General features: G+C 42.2%; 1 protein-coding gene across 11 annotated transcripts; it reads right to left on the bottom strand.

Annotated features, from left to right (window-relative positions):
• Positions 1–294: 294 nt before the first annotated feature.
• LOC144471589 (uncharacterized) lies at positions 295–20158 on the bottom strand. 11 transcript variants are annotated; one of them, XM_078183777.1, is made up of 9 exons: positions 20021–20158; positions 19662–19927; positions 19213–19400; positions 3045–3181; positions 2179–2400; positions 1909–2091; positions 1658–1759; positions 1405–1585; positions 295–1097 (listed from the first exon to the last, which is right to left on the bottom strand). In XM_078183777.1, the coding sequence occupies exons 2-9, from the start codon at positions 19769–19771 to the stop codon at positions 1039–1041; spliced, it is 1182 nt and encodes a 393-aa protein (XP_078039903.1). In that variant the 5' UTR covers positions 19772–19927; positions 20021–20158; the 3' UTR covers positions 295–1038. The 11 variants fall into 11 exon arrangements, with proteins under 11 accessions (XP_078039903.1, XP_078039905.1, XP_078039893.1 ...); XM_078183779.1 differs by having other exon boundaries at positions 19662–19810; positions 20021–20124; XM_078183767.1 differs by lacking the exons at positions 19213–19400; positions 19662–19927; positions 20021–20158 and adding exons at positions 4103–4331; positions 7023–7558; positions 17451–17560.
• Between the last annotated feature and the right edge of the window lie 1701 nt (positions 20159–21859).

Below are 21859 nucleotides of genomic sequence, written 5' to 3' on the forward strand. Positions count from 1 at the left end.
GCATCTTTCACTTACATAATGCAACCAATATTAGGGTGCATCTAAATTATAATGGCGCTAATTAAGGGCCCGTTACGAAATACAGTAGATATGAATTCAATAATACAGCTCCCGCTAACGTTTCATAAATGGATGTACCTCAAAAAATACATTACACTGAAGGATGAAACTTTGCATGTATTATAATTATAAGTATCAAGCGCCAAGATTAAATATGTATAAGGACCAAGACCGTCACAAAAGTCATTCGCATTTTCATCCTTTTTTACGACACCCTATCGAATTTATTTCTTCCAGGTTCATGTATTTTTCAAAGTATATCAATTTGTACATTGAGATGGATCATCCTGTACAAGAGACAACAGAATCAAGACATGTTTTCACTGTTTGTTTGGTGAAAACGAAACGAAAACGGTTATAGAACACTTCGCTTTGGCATTCGAGGTTCCCCACATCGTTCTACGAGTAAACGGAACTGAAACAACAGGTTCTAACAAATTCAGAGTTCGCTAAAAGTCCGGTATTTATCGCTAACATTGCCGGGACGTTTTGGCAAATTTATGGCCTACGACTGATCTACAAACGGTAGAAGAGTAGAAAAAATGTCTCACGATTACACCGCACGCTGAAACGACGCGAACCTTCGACTTCGCGAAGGGACAAGTGTAAACACTCTTTGTACTTTTCGATGGTATATCTGAAACACTCGGGGCAGTTGCATTCTCCGACTTTCATTCGTCTCTTTACTTTTGCTGTTATTTTCCTCGAGATACACAGTTCAAATACACAGTATTCGACATCTCGACACGCAGCTAGATCAACGTATACGTTATTGCTCGTTATAAATAGCATTCCCTAGCTCATGCTCGAACACGAACACCCATTTTAACATGATCCAGGCTATAAATATTTACCTTTCTATGTACATGGATTTTTCAACATACTTAATTTATTCCTATTTACAAATACACACTTCCTCGGAAACGCAACCATGTCAACCATACAACCGAGTCTACGCTCGTGCATGGTCATCACAGATTATGGGGTTTCTATTGACCGTTCTGTCGATGGTTTCCTCATCAACGTCTCGTTCAAGTCTGCAAAATGGAATTTCGTTTAACAAAAGACTTAAAATAATTTCCTTTGGAATAATAATCCCCCAAAAAGTAATCAGACTGCGTGACTTCAGGTAAGTTATTATACCGGTCATCGAGAATCATATTAAATTTAGCTCTGCGCTTTCTAAAGCGAAGACAAACAAGAGCGGTAGGATACTCGACTTCAGCACACAACGATTTCAAAGCTGTCCCCTTACGCACAGCCGACGTCTGCCTCTTAACCGAGAAGTTAAATATTTGTGGACTCGTCTGACCAACCAGACGTTTACCTTTAAAATCAACTTACCTAAACCATTACGATTCTGCTCGGTCGTCACATATCCAGCGATCGACTCCTTCAAAAACGCTTTGTTCGATCCCTGCGTTTCGAGTATGGGACTCCTAGAATTTCTTGGGGTAGTATGCGACTGTTCCAACTGTTTCACCTTTTCGCTTAGATCCGCGTTCGCTGTGTGAATGAGGGTCACCTGAATAATTGAATATTGGTTAGAACATATCTTTTACAAGGTCTAGAATCTGTACTTAAATTTGAATCGTACTTGGTCGTTCAATTTCTTAATAGACGCTGATACTGATGTCTGCAGGGATATTACTGTCATGTTGACGGCCTGCGAGGCCTCTTGTAGTAACACCAGTGTTTTCTGAAAAATTTAATAATTAACAGTCGGCTGATTTACGTCGTCGCACAGTACATATAACTAATCAAGTTTCTTCGCATCTGTGTTTCATTTAAATTGGAACTATACTGTTAATGGTTCAGGTTTATTCTATAAGATCGTTTAATGCTTACATGATCTTTTTTCTGATCCTCTGCAACCCATTGCACTACTCCCGACAGAGTTTCGTTGACGTGCGTCAGGTTGTTGGACAACCGCAAAATCGCTGCGTTCAACTCATCAGTCTTTATCTTTGTTTCATTTGTGGTCACCATTTGTGGTCTCTGGGTAATATTCGACAGTTCTGTTACCGTATTCTGCAACGGAAAATGGAACAAGTTATTTGCTGGTACTCTATACTGACACGTATATGACAGAGGTTATAATGTTATTCATTTATTGACCTTTATATTAGTAATATTCTGCAACATGGTGGTCTGGACATCTTGTACCCTCGCGTTGGACGCTTTCAGGGTATCCAAAGTGGCACTCAAGTCTCGTATTTGGCTGCCAAACGATGCTACACTGTTTGACAATGAGTTCAACTCTGTAGGCACGTTGGCCAGTTGGGGTTCGGCTTTGAACCACTCTTCAACTTGATGTAGGTCGCGTTGAATAGCAGTTAACTAAAAATCAAAACGTCCTCTCAGAATCATGCATAATCAGTCAGCGAAATATTTCAAAAGCTTATTGCCACAGCAATTTAGAATAACATTAATAATGCATTATTTCAAATACAATATTTCAATCGTTGGGCAGTTTCTTTCAGATTATTATTGGAGTGTATCTTCTTCTAGAAAGATTAAGTACTCCAATAAGTAATCCACTGTCTTCTGATAAATTAATATTTCCTTTTGACAAAGTCAGAAGGATCGATTCTACAGTTCACCAAAACTATACCGCTAGTCGATTGGCGGCACAGTGAATTATTTGTACCCCTAATAATTGCTTCACCGATTATTTCAGGCAGAAGGAGAAACAACGTTATATATCGAATGACTCGATGTTCTATGAGAAGCTTTCTATTTTTACGAATTCATACAAAAGTCGATCTAGTTCTGGTGATCTATGAGCACGTGTAGCATTTCCCGGACTATAGCTGCATCGCGCTGAATTCGTAATGCGTATAATAGAGAATGATGTTCATAGTTTTGTCCCATCGGTTCATTAGCCAATAATTAACGGCATCCTGCGAATCGCAGCGTGATACTAAAGCCGAGGTTTTGGTGATAACTGAAATCAAATTATCCGTGAACAGAGAATTGTTTACCTGCGTCGTAAAATTATTGATCTGGAGCTTGAGATCGGATAAATGATTGAACATAATGGTTTGGTTGTTCTGGAGGTCTCTCGACAGAGAATGACATTTTTGCAGCGCGTCGGGAACACTTTCGCTGCCGTCTATTACTGCAAAACCAACGTAAAATTACGTGAACATGATGAAATATGTGACACAATGATCGAACAATAAGCAACAATAAATAATTATATTTTTCGCTTCAGTTAATTGCGGATCCGCGACCGAGCCTCTGGGAATACAGTTTTAGCGTCTGCGACGCAGTTCTAACAACCGCGAATTTGCTGACGTGAAATTGGATTATCTATGTCAGAATGATTTTCGTAATATCGAGCCGCGTTCGAATTACGCAGAGCGTGTTGCAACGAAAGATTCCACTTGTAGCAAAGATTAAGAAAAAAACTCGGCTAGGTACACCGCTAATCTTTCGCTTATGTCCATTATCGGCTACTACCACTGCCAATAATCATTGTAAACTATGATGATATCACCTCCAAAGAAATCAATACGAGTCGACACCAGTAACTTATTTAAAGTACAATGGCGAAAAAAAAATGGCGGACTTATTGGTAGGCTCGATGACTTCCGACCTCGGATAATCGTCGAAGCTGAGCTCGGTTCCCATTCTCCTCGGTTCCCGGAGGCTCGGCGGATTAATTCAGATCTCGACGTATTCAGCATACGTAATGAAATGTTTGTCAACAGGACACGGGCACCCGATATTCGCCGGTAAGCGTGTTAGAGACGCGGCGATGGTCGCGTTCTAAGCAGATTACCTGGCGCGGCGCTATCCGGCCAATCTTATTTAGTATTTACAAGCCGTAAAGTAGCATAAACGGCCGTTAAAACTGACGTACGCGACGCCCGTATCTATTCTGGAACTCATAACTGTGGTGGGCCCTGCTCGTGACCCGCCTGCTTTCGTACAGTTCGAATTTCGCGATAAAGTAACAGCCGTGTAACTTCGGCGATTCTCTGACATCTCGTCTAGCGTGTCCCTCGACCTAAGACAGATTCGTGCGGGTCAGTACCTTGGTCCACCTCGGTCCGAAGTGCGGTCAGTTGCTGACGGACATCGATGAACAGCCAAATTAAACAAGCGGTCGCTAACACGGAGGCACAAGCCAGAAAGGCATTACAAGCTTTAAAAAATCCGGGACAAGCTCGAATTCGTCTGTCCCTGCCTTTGCCGCCGTTTAAGGTCGATACCTTCCAGGATCCCGATTGTTCGCTGTTATCGCTGCTATCTGATAGTAACTCCTAGAAATTCAGGGAAAATCAGTGACCAGCCGTTCTCGTTAACACCAGCTCTAGGCTGGTTACACAGCCGATTTTCGAAGACTTGAGAGATGGGTTGCAACGAAAGAAATGATTCTCGCGGCGCGATAAAGGATCGAGGAGGATCAGGCGGAATCCCATCGCTGGTTATACATACAGTGGGCCGCATTAATATTTTTACGACGTCAAAATTAAGCACTAGTTCATTTAATATCAATTAGCAATAAAACTATACAAATCATGTAAATAAAACTTATGTTTGTAGAATCTAAAGTAAGTGCTGTGACTTATTAAGAAACTATAAATTCATTAATTCAACAAAAAGTAATGATACGGATTAAAAATTTCTCAAATACGACGATGTCCGAACATTAATGCGGCCCACTGTGTATCGCCGACGGCTTCTTCTTCGCACGTTCGCGGTCTGTGATTATGCAAGGTTTCAGTCGCGAATTCGGCGGTACTCGCTGGGTATTAACGACTCCCGTTGATTAAGCAACAATTTGCCGTTGCGGCAATAAACTTGGATCGACGGTAACGGAGCGCGCGTTTTATTTTCAGATTCTTAAGCGTTAACTGACTTTGGAATTCGAACGAAAGAGAAATTTCAAACGTGGCGTTCCACGGCAGAAGGTATCGAAGCTGACACCTTCTTTAGAATTTTTATTGCTCCGCGATTCGCGAGACAGTCGTGATTGTTGTAAATGTACGTAATCCACGGCTTTGATGTTTCCGTTTGGATCGCAGACTTCGAACGCGACTAGTGCGAACGACGACAAATGATAAGGGTGGCTAAGAACGAGGCTGCAACAGAGATAGAACGGTTACAAAAATTTGTATCGTCAATCGCAAGGTTCGGTCTCGAAGTTCGTGCTTGTTCTACGGTTCGCGCGTCACAGCCAGAAGACATTGTCACGGTCAAAGCCATAAAAAGGTCGAGAAAAAGTGGTCGCACATTAAACAGCACGCACCAGCCTCCGCGCGGCCGATGCCGGTGATCTTTGACGAACTTTTAACACCGATCGACATTTATCGTTTAATAGAAAAGCTCGTCGCTATTTATCGGCTAAGGATTGGAGCGAGCGAATTAATTCCAGGACGTTCATGGAAATTCTAGGGAGAGCCATGAAAACGAACCGGCGTCGGCCACCCGAGGGTTAAACGGGAACAAATATTCTCTCACGGCGTAGATCGAACGTCGGACAACGAACGGAATGACGGACCGTGCTCGTTTCACGTGACGCATCGATGGCATTGTCTGGTAATGGAGAGAGTACGGCCTTCGGGGAGTACTCGGCGGAACGACGGAGGAAACGCGTGGGCGGTTAATAGAAAGAATAAGATAACCGAGCGGAGAAAGAAAAATTTATGATCGAAGAGACATTGGATGCAAAAGGGAGAGGGAGCAGATCCCCTTTTCGCAGGCTTTTCTTGAATGTCCGCATTATCGGACTATAGCTTCAGGGCGGAGTCGGTACAGAGACAGGAAAAAGGCGTGAACAAAAGGCTGTCTGTAGTGATGGCAGGACAGACAAGTAGGAAGAAAAGGATGCATCAATTCTGCCGTAGGAACTTCTCTCCGAAACTATCGGCTGCAATTTATTAAACTATAGTTGACTTCAGGATGAAGTCGGTGTAAAGGCGCGAACAGAGGGGTTGTCCGCGGTGACAGTAAGGCACGCGTGTTAGACAGGAAGACAAGATATCTTTCCTGTTTGGTAGACTATTTTCAAAATTACTAATTATGCTTTGATAGAGTGTGAATGATTTTAGGGAGCAGTTGGACGAAATATGTGGTTTTAAATATGGTAAAAATAAGCGTAAAGTGTAATGGACGTGTATAAGTAATGAAATAGAGGCGAGAACGAGAAGTAATTATTTGGCAGAAAAGAAATCGATTTGTTGTACAAAGCTTCTTCGATTGAAATTGTTTAGAATGGTTCACTTGAGGAGTGGAACAGTGAAGAGGAAAAATATAAGTGGTGCACGGTTAAATTTACGCGGATTTACAAGGCTATAGAGACTGACGACAGTGAAAAAGAGACAAACCTACATTTGACTTTCAATCATTTTGAAATCGTGTAAATTACAGTTAACGATGAGCTAGTTATTATAAATTGCTTATTATTAGTTAATCTTGTTTAGACTTATTTTAATTAGAAGAATTCCAGTTTTATTTATTGATGATACGGTTCACTGATGCCACGTTATTTCTTTAACACATTTATTTTCTTTAACAGTTTTGGTTAAAATTACCTCTGTTTATTAAAAATTAGAATTCAATTTGTAATTAAAAGAACAAGAATCAATGATTTTCTGTAATATATGAATGACGAATTTTCGTCATTCGGCTATTGGCGATTGTTTTCGAAATAACGAATTTTCGTCGTGCGGACGAATATGTGTCGACATTATACGCTACTGAGTCTGTCTCGTTGCTGCTCCTTATGTTTACTGCCACACTTTATCGAGCGAATCTCGGAATCAGTGCTCGGAAAGAAGAGAAGCCGTCCCGCGCGGGAGTGTTTGCACAGTGGCTGGTCGATCGATGTAAATTTAACCGTGCACCGCCGTGACTGGGGAAGTCAAACACCGAGAACGAAGAAGAAGGTGTCGGACTTCCAAGGAACTCCACCCCGGAGCCAATCAGCTCCCCAAGCGGACAATACGTACTTGCGAGCTCCGTTTCCCGGAGCTGCGGCGTGGGACGGTGTGCGGTGGTGCGAGCGCGTCGAGCTCCTTCCGTTTCTTCATCTTTTTCGTCGGATGACGGAGTGGCACCGTCACCGCCACCGAGTCCATCTCAAGCAACACCGAGCCGCCTATCTTCGCGAACACTGACGGCCGATCGTTCGTCGCGGCGACCACTTCGCCCGTTTCGCTCCCTCCTTTAAGAGCACCACCCTAGCACCGCACACTGTCGCCGACTGTTCGAGCACCCTGCACACCCGGCAGGCTCATTTCTGCGGTCGAGAACACGACCAACGCCTCTCATTTACGTCGCCGTCGGATCGGTTCGGATCGTCAACGATTTACCGTCGGGGGGCCCCAACACTTTCGTACGCTCTCGCCGACCTCACATCGTGTTGTTCTGCTGCACGTGACGCCGCGACTACGCGATCACGGGACCCTTTGTTTGTAAACGCCGGAGCAGCCAACGCGGACCACCCTTCAACCGTGCGCACACCGAGCTAATATTCCGCCAATTTCTGCGGAAATGGTGCAGGTATTTAGTGAAGTCGAGACTCGTAAAGGGGATGATGATGCGCGGGCTTGAACGCGTCATTAGACCGCGGATCTTTTCGCGAAATGGATATCGTTTTTCAACCACTTGCCGTACCATTTTCTTCGCAATTGCTATAATTGGAATTTTTTGCGATCGCGCTAATTTCTCCGAAGAAAAACGAATTTTATATTTATTGCGCGTTTATATCTACTGGAATGTTTTAAATATGGGTGACAAGAGAATAAAATTTGATTCCTAATTGAAGGAAATCTCTATCACGAGGGTAACTCGTTAAAGTACGGCAAGGGGTTAACGATTATGGTGAATTCTTGTACGATAACGAGTTGGGCTGGTTGCTCATGAAGACAGTAAAGCGCGTGTGATAAGATATCAGCCTTAATTAGACTGCGTATTCTTAAAGGAAAATAGACATCGAGGCCATTGTCGGGAACGTTACTCAGACAAATATGTATTTCCTATTTGAATTATTTTAATGATCGCATGCATGTGATAAATGTGACAAACCCGAAAGCGATATGAGAACGCAGCTCGATGAATATTTTGCAAATAAGTGTCAACTGTTTTGGAAAGAGGGCATAACGAGGCTTCCTGAGAGATCGAAGATGACAGTTCATATATAACACAATAAATCAACCTCAAATAACAAATATCGTCTAGTGATTTTGGAAAAAAGAAAAAAAAAGGAAGGAACTTATGGGACACTCTAATAATCATGAGATGACTCTGTGACTCTGAGTGAAACAACCTATCTCGTGACAATCTAATTCGTAACAATTTAATTCGTAATGGAGTCATTGTTGAAAAGGATTCCGATGCAGAACAATAACTGGAAAACACTGTGAACGTCATTCGGATTGCATAACAATTTTTTTCCCCTGATCAAGTGGCTGCTTTGTTGAAGAATGTTTTGCTGCAAGATTGATAGACTTCCGGTAGGCAAGGCATTAACTCCGAGTGGAAATGGTTGAAGCAATCGAGCGTCATGCAGAAATGGTCAGATGATCGAGATTCGACTTCGTCCTTTCTGTGCACCCAGGATTTGACGAGAGCCTAACGTTGGGAAACCAAACAGAGCACGGTAATAAATATTTTTCAATTGTACCTCAGCTTGTAAAGAAGTGCAAGCGATTTGAGAAAAGAAGATACGATTATTCGAGCCTCTAATTCTATCGTTTTGTTGGCGAACGATCGTTAGAGAAAATTCACCGTATAAAGTGAACTTCGTCTGAGAAAATAAATGCTGCTAAAGGAGACGATGGGTTTGGATAAAACATTAGCAAAGATTGTTGCGTCCATTTCATACTAGGTTTACGGAACCCGTTGAAACGACGGGTTATTTTATTGTACCTATTATTATTACTATTATTATATAGTTATTACATTAATTCTTTGATTCACGATTATTCGGATTGTGAAGACATATTTCTTTATTCAATATACACTGGTCTGTATAATTACAGACTCAAAGTAACTTTTATATTTATATATTCCTATATTAAAAATAATAGAAAACAGAAATATTATACGAACACGATATTTTGTTAAGCTTTCGTTAAAATACTAACAAAACAATGTAAAAATAATTTTGAATCTATAATTCTGCACACCATTATACGTATCACCTGCGGCAAATATTAAATAAATAAGATCAGAATAAACGTCTTATATTTACTTTTATAAATCACTGTAAAACAGTCGCTTTTAGTGTTCCGTAAATCTAGTGTTAACTATCTCTCTGCGGCACCCCCCACCACGGGCGAGTTTACTTTAAGTCACCTGCGGGATCCAGGTGATTTTTACGCGAGGTTAGCTGCCGGATTAAGAGCGGAATAAAATGGTTCAAATGGTTCGCCAGGGACTAGCTTCAGTGCCACGACGAGAAGAACAATTAGGTTAAAAACCAGCTGGATTATTTCGAGGATCGACCGGTCTGCACGTTAGACGAGGAATCCCATGGATCGATGTATCTCTCCCTGTCTACGCGATTCCCAAGCGATTAGACGAATTTCGAAATTACGACGGTACAATTTTCGACAAGTTAGAGCACCGAAAACGAGGAGAGAAATTAGAATACTTAGCAAACGGGCTCTGACGCAATAGGACCGTCGCATCGTTACGCAGCGAACACATTTCCATTTTTAAATCATGCTAATCGACGCTTCTGCCACGTTCGAAACGCCTAATTTTCATTAATCATCCATCCTATCCGACCTGGATTATTTATCTGCGATCAGGTATACGAGCGGCGTGAATAGCAAAGTTCAGCACGATCGTCAACGACCGTAAAAAATGTTTCAAGGCTCCGTCATCGTGGAAAATCGTTTTCTAAACTGGAAAACACTTCTGCAACGCGAATCATTTTATGGAACAACGAGATATAGGCCATCGATCGTCATCAATATATTTACACTATTAATTGTATTAATTATGATTTACACGATTTCAGAATGCTCCACAATAACGAGAGTCCAAAATTCACAGCCAAGAATCTTTTCAAACAATCGTCCAGCGGAATAACAATTCCAGTCGCGCATCGAGCTATCACGTCAAATATTTCGTTTGGAATCATCGTGCAGATAAGACGAGTGAATAAAGGAGAAATAGGTATTTCAGAAAGTATGCTGATATCGAAACAAGTTTCATCATCTGGACTACGTTTGCTCGAGATAACACGTCGTATGACGAATAAGCGATTAACAAGCTCCTTTTTCATTTCCCATCTGTTAACAATTTACCAACCGATAGCCTATTAATCGGCTTCCTATCCCGTGAACCCACCTGTGAATCGATTATCATGTTAACAAATAATTAGCCATCCATTTCCGAGGTATTATTATACAATTTTTTAAATATTAGACACCGTCCGCGATGAACGAAATAAAATAAAACAAACATCGTTTGTTTTAGAAGACATTAAAATGTTTACTGTCAAACGGTCGGTAAAGAATTAACCAACATCGTGAACTAGATACACCTAAATCACCAACTCGATCTTATCGCACGAATCAACTCAGACTTCAAGTTACGCCGAGATAAATGCACAAAGTCTGCGGGAATCGGACAACAACCACGGTTCACAAATCACAATACAGATGATCTCGGTGTCGCGTCGTTACCGAACGATTCGACGAGCGTAACTCACGTCGTACGTTCGTCCGCTCCTCATCTTACACCGTGAAGATTCGGCGAACCGTGTCGCCGAGCCGAAACAATTATCAATAAATCGAGGCGGCGCCGACCAGCGGGAGCAGCGATATCCGTGAAAATGGGAGCGCGCGGTGATAACGCGGTCGCCGGCGATTGCAGTCGATTCAAGTGTATCAGCGGTGCCGTCGAAGGCACTCCGGCCTGATAAGAGAAGAAGAGGGAGCCGAACAATGCCGTCGCGACGGCATGCGGGCTTCGCTCGAGGACTATCGCGCGCGTGGGTGTCGCCGGAAGAGCCGGAGCCTGGTTGCCGTGCGAATCGACCTGTGCGGAGCGGATTTCGCCGGCGATCGGCTGCTCGCACCGATCGTTTGCGCGACACTAAACCAAGCCGAGGCTCCGCGCGCGTCTTCGGCCCGTTGCGAAACAAGAGGAGGATCACTGTCAGGGCCAAGAGCGAACGCGGCCGTCGCGGACTGTTCTCCGAAGGAAAATCGGCTTCATTCTGCGAACACATAATTTACAAGCGCGACGAGGAGAGGACATGAATGCCACGCGACGATTTTCTATTTCGCGGGATGAGCGTGAAATCGCCGTGAATTTAATCCAATTCGGTATTCAAATTCTAGTCGTCTCTGATCCACTGATTAGCAACCGAAACAAAGTAGGCGTTGATTGTAAAACGAGTCGATATCGTGAAACAAGTTGATCGTGAAACCAAAGGCGCTGCAATTCGAAAGGTGCGTTAGAAACCGTCCAGTCCCGTGATCGACGCAATTTTTATCGGACACAATCGTCCGCTGGTTTCCCTTTTGTATGTCTTTTTTTTTTGTTGTTGTTACGCCGTCGACGGCCGCATTTTTCTTCCTCGGTGTGCGAGCACGCGAACGATTCGAGGATATAAATTGCACGCGCGTGACTACGCGGGCGCACCAACTGCGGCAAACAATGTGCAATTGTTACCGGGAACGGTGAACGCCGTGTCGCAACAGTTTTTCCCCTCCCCTCCTTTGGATTTTCAAGCGAATTTCGGCTCACGGTGACAACTGTTCGACAGCCGGGCTTCGACTAACGGCGTCACCCGAATTCGTTCTGCTGACGGCGCGGAAAATTTGCTCGGGGGTGGTGGACTTTGCACGGAGATGCTGCCCGGTGATTGGACGAGGTCTCGTTTTCGAAGTTTCCGGCTCGCCGGGGGAGATCTTCTTTCGTTTTCTATTCGAGGTGGTTCCTTTGAGTTTCCAGTTATTTACAGAGTATCGACCGTCCGGGGAAATTACGAGTTTAGCAAAGGACAACCTTAATCGCGCCTACTTGTCGTATGCTCGCTGCGAAGCGGCCACTCTCGCGTGGCGCGATCAATTTTCTTTGCTGTTCGAGAGAGACCCGCGTTGGGTATAACGAGATTTATGTTCGACGCGTTCGCTGTCTGCGTCACTGTAGCGTATATTGGTTTTTGTTTATTGTATTTAACGCGTTAACCCTTTCGTTACGGGTGCCGATTATAGTCGACGCGTGACTTGCTGTGTACATATACGGGTGCTTACTATAATCGGCATATGATCGTATATAAATATAATATACATGATATAATAGAATACGATAAATTGGATATGATACAATATAATAGAATGCGATACGATATTATGTAATATAATATAATGGTAATGTAAGGCTATAAATGTTCATGGCGTCAATTCAGCGGAGCGGACTGCCGTAACGAAAGGGTTAACGATAAAACTACCCTTAACGAGATTGATGTTGCTATATTGTTTTATACGGAAATATTAGATTTACTTAAACGTCGTGTCAATTCTATGGTAACATATACTATACACTATACAGATAAACATGATCTAAATATTATAGCTAAACTGTGGATTTTTCGGCAGAATAGAAATTTTCCTAGAGATAGTTTCTTTTAATCATTCTAATATATTAAAAATAGCGTAACTATATTATTAAATTCCTCTTATATGTTCATAATAATTGTTCAGTTTATACAGATTGACATAAATGCATGAAATTCGCAGTTTAATTATATGAATATGAGGAACTCTGAAAGAAAGAATTAGAAACCAGTAATTTTGATCAGGATGTAAGAAAAATATCGTCAGAGAGAAAAATGTTGTACTGTATAAATGTTCGTATAAAAATTTTCATTATGTGATTTGAAGAACTTGGAAAGATCTGTTACCCAGTCATTTACAATAGCTCTATTTATAATTTCCGACCAAAGCGTTTCAGACCCTTGTCATAAATTTCCATTTTCGAACCACTGAATTGACAAGCACGAAGAAGACGTTCGTTGTGTCTCACGGTGGAACGGCAACGTTTGTCCTTGTCTACTATTTGTAAGAAGCGGTGCCTCGTCGTACGATAAAGCCGCGCGTTCACAAAGCAAATTTGAATGAGTTATCGCGCCCGGCCCGGCGTTCTCGTCGGGGAAAGACCCGATTAAACGTACAAACTGGTTGTTTAACGTAAACACGTTGCGCAGATAATGCCGGCCTGTCTGCTTCGCCGGAATTGAAAAAGAGTCCCCCGTCGCATCGCGCACGAAAGGATTACACCGGCGTCAGAGCCAATATGGCGCCTGGTTGTTCCCGATAAGATACCGGCATTCGAAATAATACGAAATTCGCGTGACTCTTGTCGGCGCACCGCCTCGATAAGAGTTCCACGTCGAGCGGGGAAAAAAAGGGGGATAGATAGGACCGCGGCGTGTAGCCGTCATCGAACGATTTATCATCGACGTGCCGTTGTTAATTGTGCCGCAGCGATCGGTTCTTTTCGCCACGTGACCCAGCGAAATTCTGGGCCAGAAACGCAAGAGATATTCCACGCGATGGTTTCCCGTTGTTTCGCTAGTCCCGGCACCGCCGCGGCTCTGCTACAGTAACGTAACCCGTGACGGAAATGATTACCGGATTACAGAGCTGATCGTCGTTAATTCCGGCCTCGGTAATGACAGAGTTGTTTCTCGCGTATTACGTGAAATTCAAGCCGCAATTTTACGTGTTTACCCGCCGCGTCGAACAACGCGACAGTCCGTATCCACGTCCAACTATATTTTCGTCCGTCATCGAGGTCCCCGAGCATTTATGGAGGCTGGGGTCCATTGTCGAAGACGGTGTTCTTCGATCGCGGAGGGCTCCATTGTCGAACATCCTATTTTTCACCTGAACAGATTCTATCTTTGGCCGCACTTCCGCCGGGATGGCTCAGAGCTCTCGTTCGAAATTGCAGCACCTTTGTGACCGCGATACTTGGTTAAACTTACTTTATCGGCGCCTTCAAGGCCGAGGAATTACTCCGCCCCGTGCCATCGTAATTGTACGTTACCGAAGCAGGTTAGATATAGAAGCAACCAGTACCCTTGATAAATAATAATCATTCGTTCTAGCTGGAAATGTAATTTAGAACCTCGAGATAGCGTCCGCTTCATTAATTTATGCTCAGCGGCGTGCTAATGTTCTCAACGGCCGAGAGGCCGAGTGAACGAGTTCCGCCTAATAAATATAATTGTTGACGACTCGCGGCAGAGTATTATTTCATCTACAATACCGGAAGAAAGGCGATTATCAAGCCACACGATTCGCAGCGAGTCGTCTACGGAATCGTCGTCGAAAGAAATCTGCCAAGAAGCCCTCGATCGTCGATCTGTTTACTTCGCGGAACAGCAAAGTCATCGTCGATAGACGAGTAGCGAGGTGTCAATAATTAAATGAAAATACCGCGTCGTTCTAACTGCCAAGTGGACTCTCAATTATGTGTTATTGATAAGTTATTGCTTGCGTTTCAGGCGTCGAATGCTACTCTCCTAGTCCAAATCTCTCAACCTGTTTCAGCTTGAACAACGTTCGGTTAACTTAATTAAATCATTATTCCAATTGACTTATCCAACGATGCCGCTGACGTCACACTTTTCCTTTGTTCCGGAATTTAGAAGCGAGCTCTCGAATCGCTCGTGCTGTGTACAAAACCGTTATCGTACAAATCACGTTCCTTTTCGTTTTTTTGCGCGCCCGCGCGTTTAGTCCATTATGCTCGGACAGCAATACTGAGAATCATCGCGCGGATAAATCGTGCTTTCGAGAGGTGCGCTCTCAGCGCGGTGCTCCGTATCTGGTTGCTAAATACGGAAACGCAGGCTGTTAAATATTTAACGCCGTCGTCTTTGCATGGAACGCAGTTCGTTAATTGTCAAGCTTTTAACGACGAAGAACGAGGTGAAAAAATATGCGGTCGGCCATGTGACGCGATAACAGTCCTTTTTCCGCCGATCCCGTTTATTATAGATTCCTGTTGCTAATTGTGCACAATTACTTTTTATCAATACGAAGGACATTGTATTTACGCTCGTTCGCTCGCTCGATCAATTGCGTCAGATTTTATTTGTCAATTGCTAATTACGCGGATACGGTAGCACGTGTTACATTATTTCTACGTTCGATCGGAACGTCGCGCTTGTACTGTTCACATTGGTTCGTTCGATTTCTAAACTATCGCGATGCGTTAGGAACGATCGAAGAATTTTGAAAAGCAAGGAATAGTTCCGTTCGATATTTGGCCAGGCAAAAGTTAAACCGAGAGAGGCTCGACCCGATATATTTCACGCGAGGATCACGGCTCGCTGGCGCAGCTTTTTTTGCCCGGTTTGATCTCGTTCTAGGAGCAGTCATAGAGTACGCGTTATTAATTTTAATAAGACGGCTTCGAGGCAAATGGAATTATTAAACTCGGATGGGACTTTTTGCCTCGGTTTGTCCGCTGCAATCGGGGCTTCCGAAACGTTTCGAGCGACCGCGAAGACGAACGATTGGGCATTACCGAAATTCTTGGAACTACGAGAGAGTTGAACTAACATTTCTTACGACAACCTCTAACAGTTTTATTAGTTAAACAATGTTCGGAGCTTCGAATCTGTTTGAAATTATATTTCAAGCACCCTCGCGTACCACGAACCGATTATCTCTAGTTAAACGGCAAAAAATATAGTTACATGGCACAGTGACCGAACATAAAATTTCCTTTTTTTCATAGGCATCAACGAAGTGGCTGAACGCGTCTCCCGAGGCGTCGCAATTAACGAGACACGCTGAATTAACCCGCTCCTCGAAAAATAAAATCACCGCAGAGGGTCGTAGCCACGACTCCCCCCGCGCAGCAAATTGTTCACCACACGTCGGATCGCTAAATAGGAGGAGAGCAACAAAAAAAAAAGAGGAAGCTTCCACGTCGTCGAAAGATGTTGCAGGAAAAGGATCAAGAGCTACCTACTCGAGCAACCCTTCCGCATCTCCGCCCCTTCGCTCCGACCACGGGAAACGAGACTTTCCGTACACTTTGTGAGACAAGTATAGCTACTCGGCGAGAGACCTTGCGAAATAAACAATAGATAACTATTCAATTTACTAGATTACGATATCGATCACTACGGATGGGTGCTCGAAGAACCACCCTCGCAAATCATTCGCAAAATTAAAATCGGTCAACCGCAGCGAGCAATGCGATCCGCGATATTAAATTCATGGTTGATAAATATTTATTGCTATACGCGAGATTTCACTTTTGGTGAAACGATATACTTTTCACGTATTTTAATAAGCATTTGCAGGATGTTGAGTACAGTTTTAAATTCTATTAAAAGAGAGGACGTAGTTCGATGACAGATAAAAAGTTGCTGCGAGACTATTGATTTGCCAGAATAAAAAGCTACGATAGTCTAACAACGAACAATAATTTAAAAATATTTCGAGGAAATTATCACGAAGCAACGAAGCTTAAAGGTCTCTTTAAATCGCCCTTTCGAGCTTCGTTTCGATATTTGGAAATTATTTCCTCTATACCATTGCACTCTATTTTATTAAAATGACATTGTTCTTAGGTGGAAGTAGACTTTCAAGCACGCCGACAACATGGAAAAACAGATCGAATCGCGAGAAAAAGACCCACGGGGAACCGAAACCTTTTCAGTCTGAATGAAAAGTCTCACGAAGCCACAGAAGCAAGATTGTGTCGACAAACCATCCCCTAAAGCTTCGCCTCGAGACCCACCGATTTCCTCCTACAAAACCATGAAGCAGAATTATTCCTCAACAAATACGGTCCTTTAACGAGCCACAGCCTCGACCCAATCAGCAGAAAAAAGTCGCGGAGATCCAAAAGACGGCCCGAGTCGGAGCAAATCACCGTTCCCCCGTAAACTCTTGAGAAACCTCGGAAGGAAAGCCAAATTGTACCTCCACCAGAGTTTCCAGAAAAGCCATCGGTGGCCGACAGCTAACAAGGATACCGCTGAAGAGGCCACTCGAGCTAGCTACGAGAAGACATGGTAGATATTCGCGTGGCGGCGAGCGTGCACGTCAGTCTATTAGGAACACTTCTATGTGCTCCTCGGCGCTGGTCCGATCGGGAATCGATGTCTAAAAAAACCGTGCACACCTGTCGACCACCGAACACGGACGTATCGACGACGGGGACGAGCTCTCCGTGCATGCGGAACTTGACCTAGGTGGAGGGTAAATTGCACGACGATCGATCCTCGAGGACGTGTTCACTGTTCCGAAGGGTTGGTGAAATGAGGACGCGACAACTCGAATGTTCTCCGCGATGGCTATGACACTGGGTTACGCGGCGTATGTGATGGTGTTTGATTGCCGACAAAAGGAGAAAAACTCGCGACAATTCGAGGGCACACGAACCAACACTGTCTAGGCGAGCTTTCACTGCGACCACTCGCGGCGTGCGCCAGATATCGACTGAACGAGGGTTGGTACGCGGACGCGACACACGAGCTACCTGCTGCCTAGGGGTGCCGATAACGCCGGATGTAGGGAATTTTCAAGGGAAGGGGGAAATGGGACCAGTCACGGACCTGATGCCAGTGCCGGATTCACGGTTTCGCCCTTTTTCTTCTCTCTCTTTTCTTTTACCGACGTGGCTGAGTTTCTCGGATGCGATCGATCGTGGAAATTCGTAGATTGTTTAGCGTCTTAACAAATTAATTGTTTAGTGTCTCAACAAATTATATATTCTAGTCTTAATAGTCTAGACATTCATTCTGACATAATTAAAAGTATGTCATAGTTTGCGCGAAAGTAAGTACATTTGAATTTCCTGATTCTCTGGTAGCTTTAATTTGTTGTACAGTCTTTTGAAAAATGTATAAATAAATAATTGTATAGTTGTTATCAGGTTGTACGCGTGTTGGCGAAACGGATGAACAAGTTCAAAGTTATTGTTAGACTGTGAACCTTTGTGCAGAATAAAATTGTATGCACTAATTGGAACTGTCTCGCTGCGTACAAAGTAATACTTTTAATAAGTCGATAACAATATATTGTTAATATTTTTAATCGTTTTACTTCGACCTATTTGTTTCTGCTCTCGCGTTGAAATGATTAAAGAGCAGTGTTACTTTAGATTTTTAACACTCGACTTAAACCCAATGAATATCTTTATAAATAATATCTTTGCAGCTAGTTAACCTGGACACCCTGTATATTAAATTATGTTTTACTTAATTGAAAGATACTGAAATAATAAGTACGAAAACATTATTGGAGAAGTATTTAATTTCTCTGGTTAAATAGTATATTTTCTAATACTACAGAATCAAGAAATAATATATTTGCTTCTGTGAATGATTACCAATACTTATTTTTGTCAATAGCATCCACTCCAGTTTAATTAAAAACAGTGACACGATATTGTTTCGTGGAAACTTGTTCAATTTTCCCGGAATCGCGACATCGATAGTTATCGATCGTAACTCGAACTTGATATCGCGAGAATTCGAGATGTATCGATAAGTGACGTAAATGGCAGCTCTCGATAGCTATTGATATCGATTTATACGGCCGAATTTTAAATTTTAGATCGCAGACTTGCGAAACTATGTTTCGAAAGATAACGGTACTTGTTGTGATATCGATGGATTGTTTTAATTATTGGTATCCATAATTATCGCACCGATAATCGTTTCCAGTGATTAAGTGACCTAACACAGAGTGCCAAGAGATTCTATCTTATAGATTAAGGCTATAATTGGTTCGATATATAGCATCGTCAGATTCAATTTACTTTGTAATGAACGACGATCTAAATTTGTATCGCGGTTAGTGTGACCGGAAATAAATATTTGTATGTCCGAGGCCAAGGATAGCGCACCTATTTTAGTTCGATCACGCGAAATATTGTTTATTATTAGAATTATTCCGTAGTATGGAATATAAAAGAAAAAAGAGCGAAAGTAAATATAGTAACTAAATAGACATTTTGAAATATGTATAGTGAAGATTTTTAAATATCCCGCTGAAATTCGTCACGTTATTAGTTCCAGAATAAAAACGGCGTAAAGAAAGTACAAACGTTTAGCATTTTAAAAAACAAAAAGTAAGAAGAGATGCGAGCGAACGCTAAACTATCTTAACGCTATCAATATAATTGTAAAATTTTGTTTACCTGATTTTATGGAAACGTCCATCATTTTAATTTCCCCATAAAAAACAAATGTCAGCCAAGTTAATGCTATCAACCAGACTGTAAATAATATTGCAGCCAGCCACAGGGATACAATTTTCAAGTCTGATCTTCCACATCCACAAATGTCTTGCTGCTTCATTTTAACCGCATTCCCTCTTCTGTGTTTCCTTCGATATAAAACATTCATTTAAGCAACAGGAATGAACGTGAATAAATGTTAACACAGTGTCTCTGTGTTATAAACTTTGTTTCTAATATAATAAAAGTACGCTTAGTAGTTTAAGTCCTTAAAAAGTTTGAAAAACTTTAATAAAAGTACTCGCTCATAAATTAAAGTAAGAAATACATCCGGTGTGTTGCGACAAAGTGTTAATGTCATTTAAATAGTTGATTAACATTGGGGCAAACAAAAATGAATAAATCCTTACCGTTTAACTTTTTTCTTCTTAGGTATGAGTACTCCGTCCGACAATTCTGTGTCCGTGTCCGACAGCAGATCGAGAAGAGTTATTGTTTCTTTGCTTTTCGAATTGTTCATCTCGACTGAGAACAGGGCATGAGCGGCGAACCTGACAGACTGACGGGAAAACGTTTTGACGGCCAATATAATAACATAACCTCGCCGATGGACTTGTCAGTCTTCGAGGCGACTACTTTTCCGGTAACATTCTAATGCCCGCGCTAATTGCCTCGGCTGCATATTACACGAACCGATTAATTATATTTCGCATAATTTTCACATATCAATGCTATGGTACGACGATAATTAAACAGCCTTTCTTCTCACCTCTTCTGTAAAATAACCTGCAACACGGCATTCTTGCTTCCACTTCCACTCACGCGCTTTCTTTCCGTCTGCTCTGACCTCTAGCGGGATTTATTGAAACCAAAAAAATGCGCCACAAACGATCAAATTAATTATTAATTCGAACCGATTTGAATATTTCTAATTTCTATTTTGAATATTTCTTCCTTGCTCTCGTAATTCTCCATCTATTTATTTTTCATTGAAAAAAAACGCTGATCTTAAAAGCACGTTCATCGTTTGATAAATCTCACCATATTATAAACAGATATCTTCATTAATAAATTCCGCCTGTTTAAAAAAATGTTGAGAAACAAACCACAAAATATTAGTAATTAATATATATAATATCGTATACTTTGTTGAAACAGATATATTTTATTCGGCACTGTATTTTAATAATTCTTATCCGACCAACGAAGCCGATAAATTTGTAGGTTACAGATTGCGATAAATATATTTGTAATATTACGTATATGGTGTGTAATAGAATTGTATAGAATAAGACACATAACTTATTAAGTTCCACAATCTTCTGTGATTCTCAGTTTTTAATGTTTTTTATTTTATATTGAGCAAGACGGTTATTAAAACTTCACTCCGACTTTAACATTAACCGCACTCCGTGGCTACGCAACCCGTCTTGCAGCTGCGTTTCAAGGGAACCCCTGCAACAGGCGCCAAACTAGAAACAAATTGAAAATTATTCCAACACGTTCGGGGAAGGAAAAGAACAAGCGGTAACTCTCTAAATAATTTCGAATAAGTTTCTTGACCAATGTATCGGATGCTTCGAGATGGTCACGAAGACGATTCGAAGGAATAGTGCTTCTAATGTATTAATTTACGTGCTCATCACGTTACGACGCTTTCCATTGGAGTCGGCATCACATCCGGTTGGAGTTCGGTCAAAAACGAGTTACGTGTGTCGCATATGATTCGCTGGGTATATATATATGTATAAAAGAAAATCCATGCATGTGTCGATCGAAGTCTTCGAATCTAACGAAAATATTAACTTGCGATCCACTGAAAAACGATTTCAAAAATTCACAAATAACTACAACAAAAATTGCTGCTTATACTTTTAAGAACGATCAGTCTTGTTAGACTTTTTAAAATACACATACTTACGGTACTTAATCTTTTCTTCTAAACCGAACAATAAGAAGGATGTCAAAGCTGTGGGTCGTTATCCGGACGTTCGGCTGGCTGGATGTGACACAGCCGAATTTTTATAAACATCAGCTATGCCGACATCTTGCCTTCGAGGCGTCCAGTTGATCGTAAAGATTACTTTTATTAAAAACAATTAATTACACACTCTCGTTCGATCCTGGACGTCACAGCTGATTAAATCATACCTCCACTATCCGATCGACTCTCTGCCTATACTATTTTACTGCAAACAATTCCGAGGTATTTAATCAAAGCCTTTGCAATACTCGCTCGAGTCGTCCGCCGTACAAACTTCGCACTGAGAACTCTTCCCGCCAGAAACTCGCCAAGAATGAAATAATCATAAGCGGACGTAATCGCGGTTATTCAACGTAACACCTAAAGATTGATTTCCAAACAGGTGCCACGAAACCAAACCTATTTTCGAATACGGTACTTGGCATCCCGTCCCCCCAAAGAAATCACAGCCGGTGGTTAACAAATAAAAATGCTGCCGAGGCGGCAGCTAACAATCGAGTGGATACAAGAATCGCAAGAATACGCACTGTTTACGGAACGACCTAGACAATACCTTCAAGAACGTAATTTATTCCTCGCTAATCTACTCGGTGCTGTTCCGAGCGTGCACAGCTCGTAACAGAG

The sequence above is a fragment of the Augochlora pura genome, chromosome 6 (genome assembly GCF_028453695.1).
Source record: "Augochlora pura isolate Apur16 chromosome 6, APUR_v2.2.1, whole genome shotgun sequence".
NCBI classification, from domain to species: Eukaryota; Metazoa; Arthropoda; class Insecta; order Hymenoptera; family Halictidae; genus Augochlora; species Augochlora pura.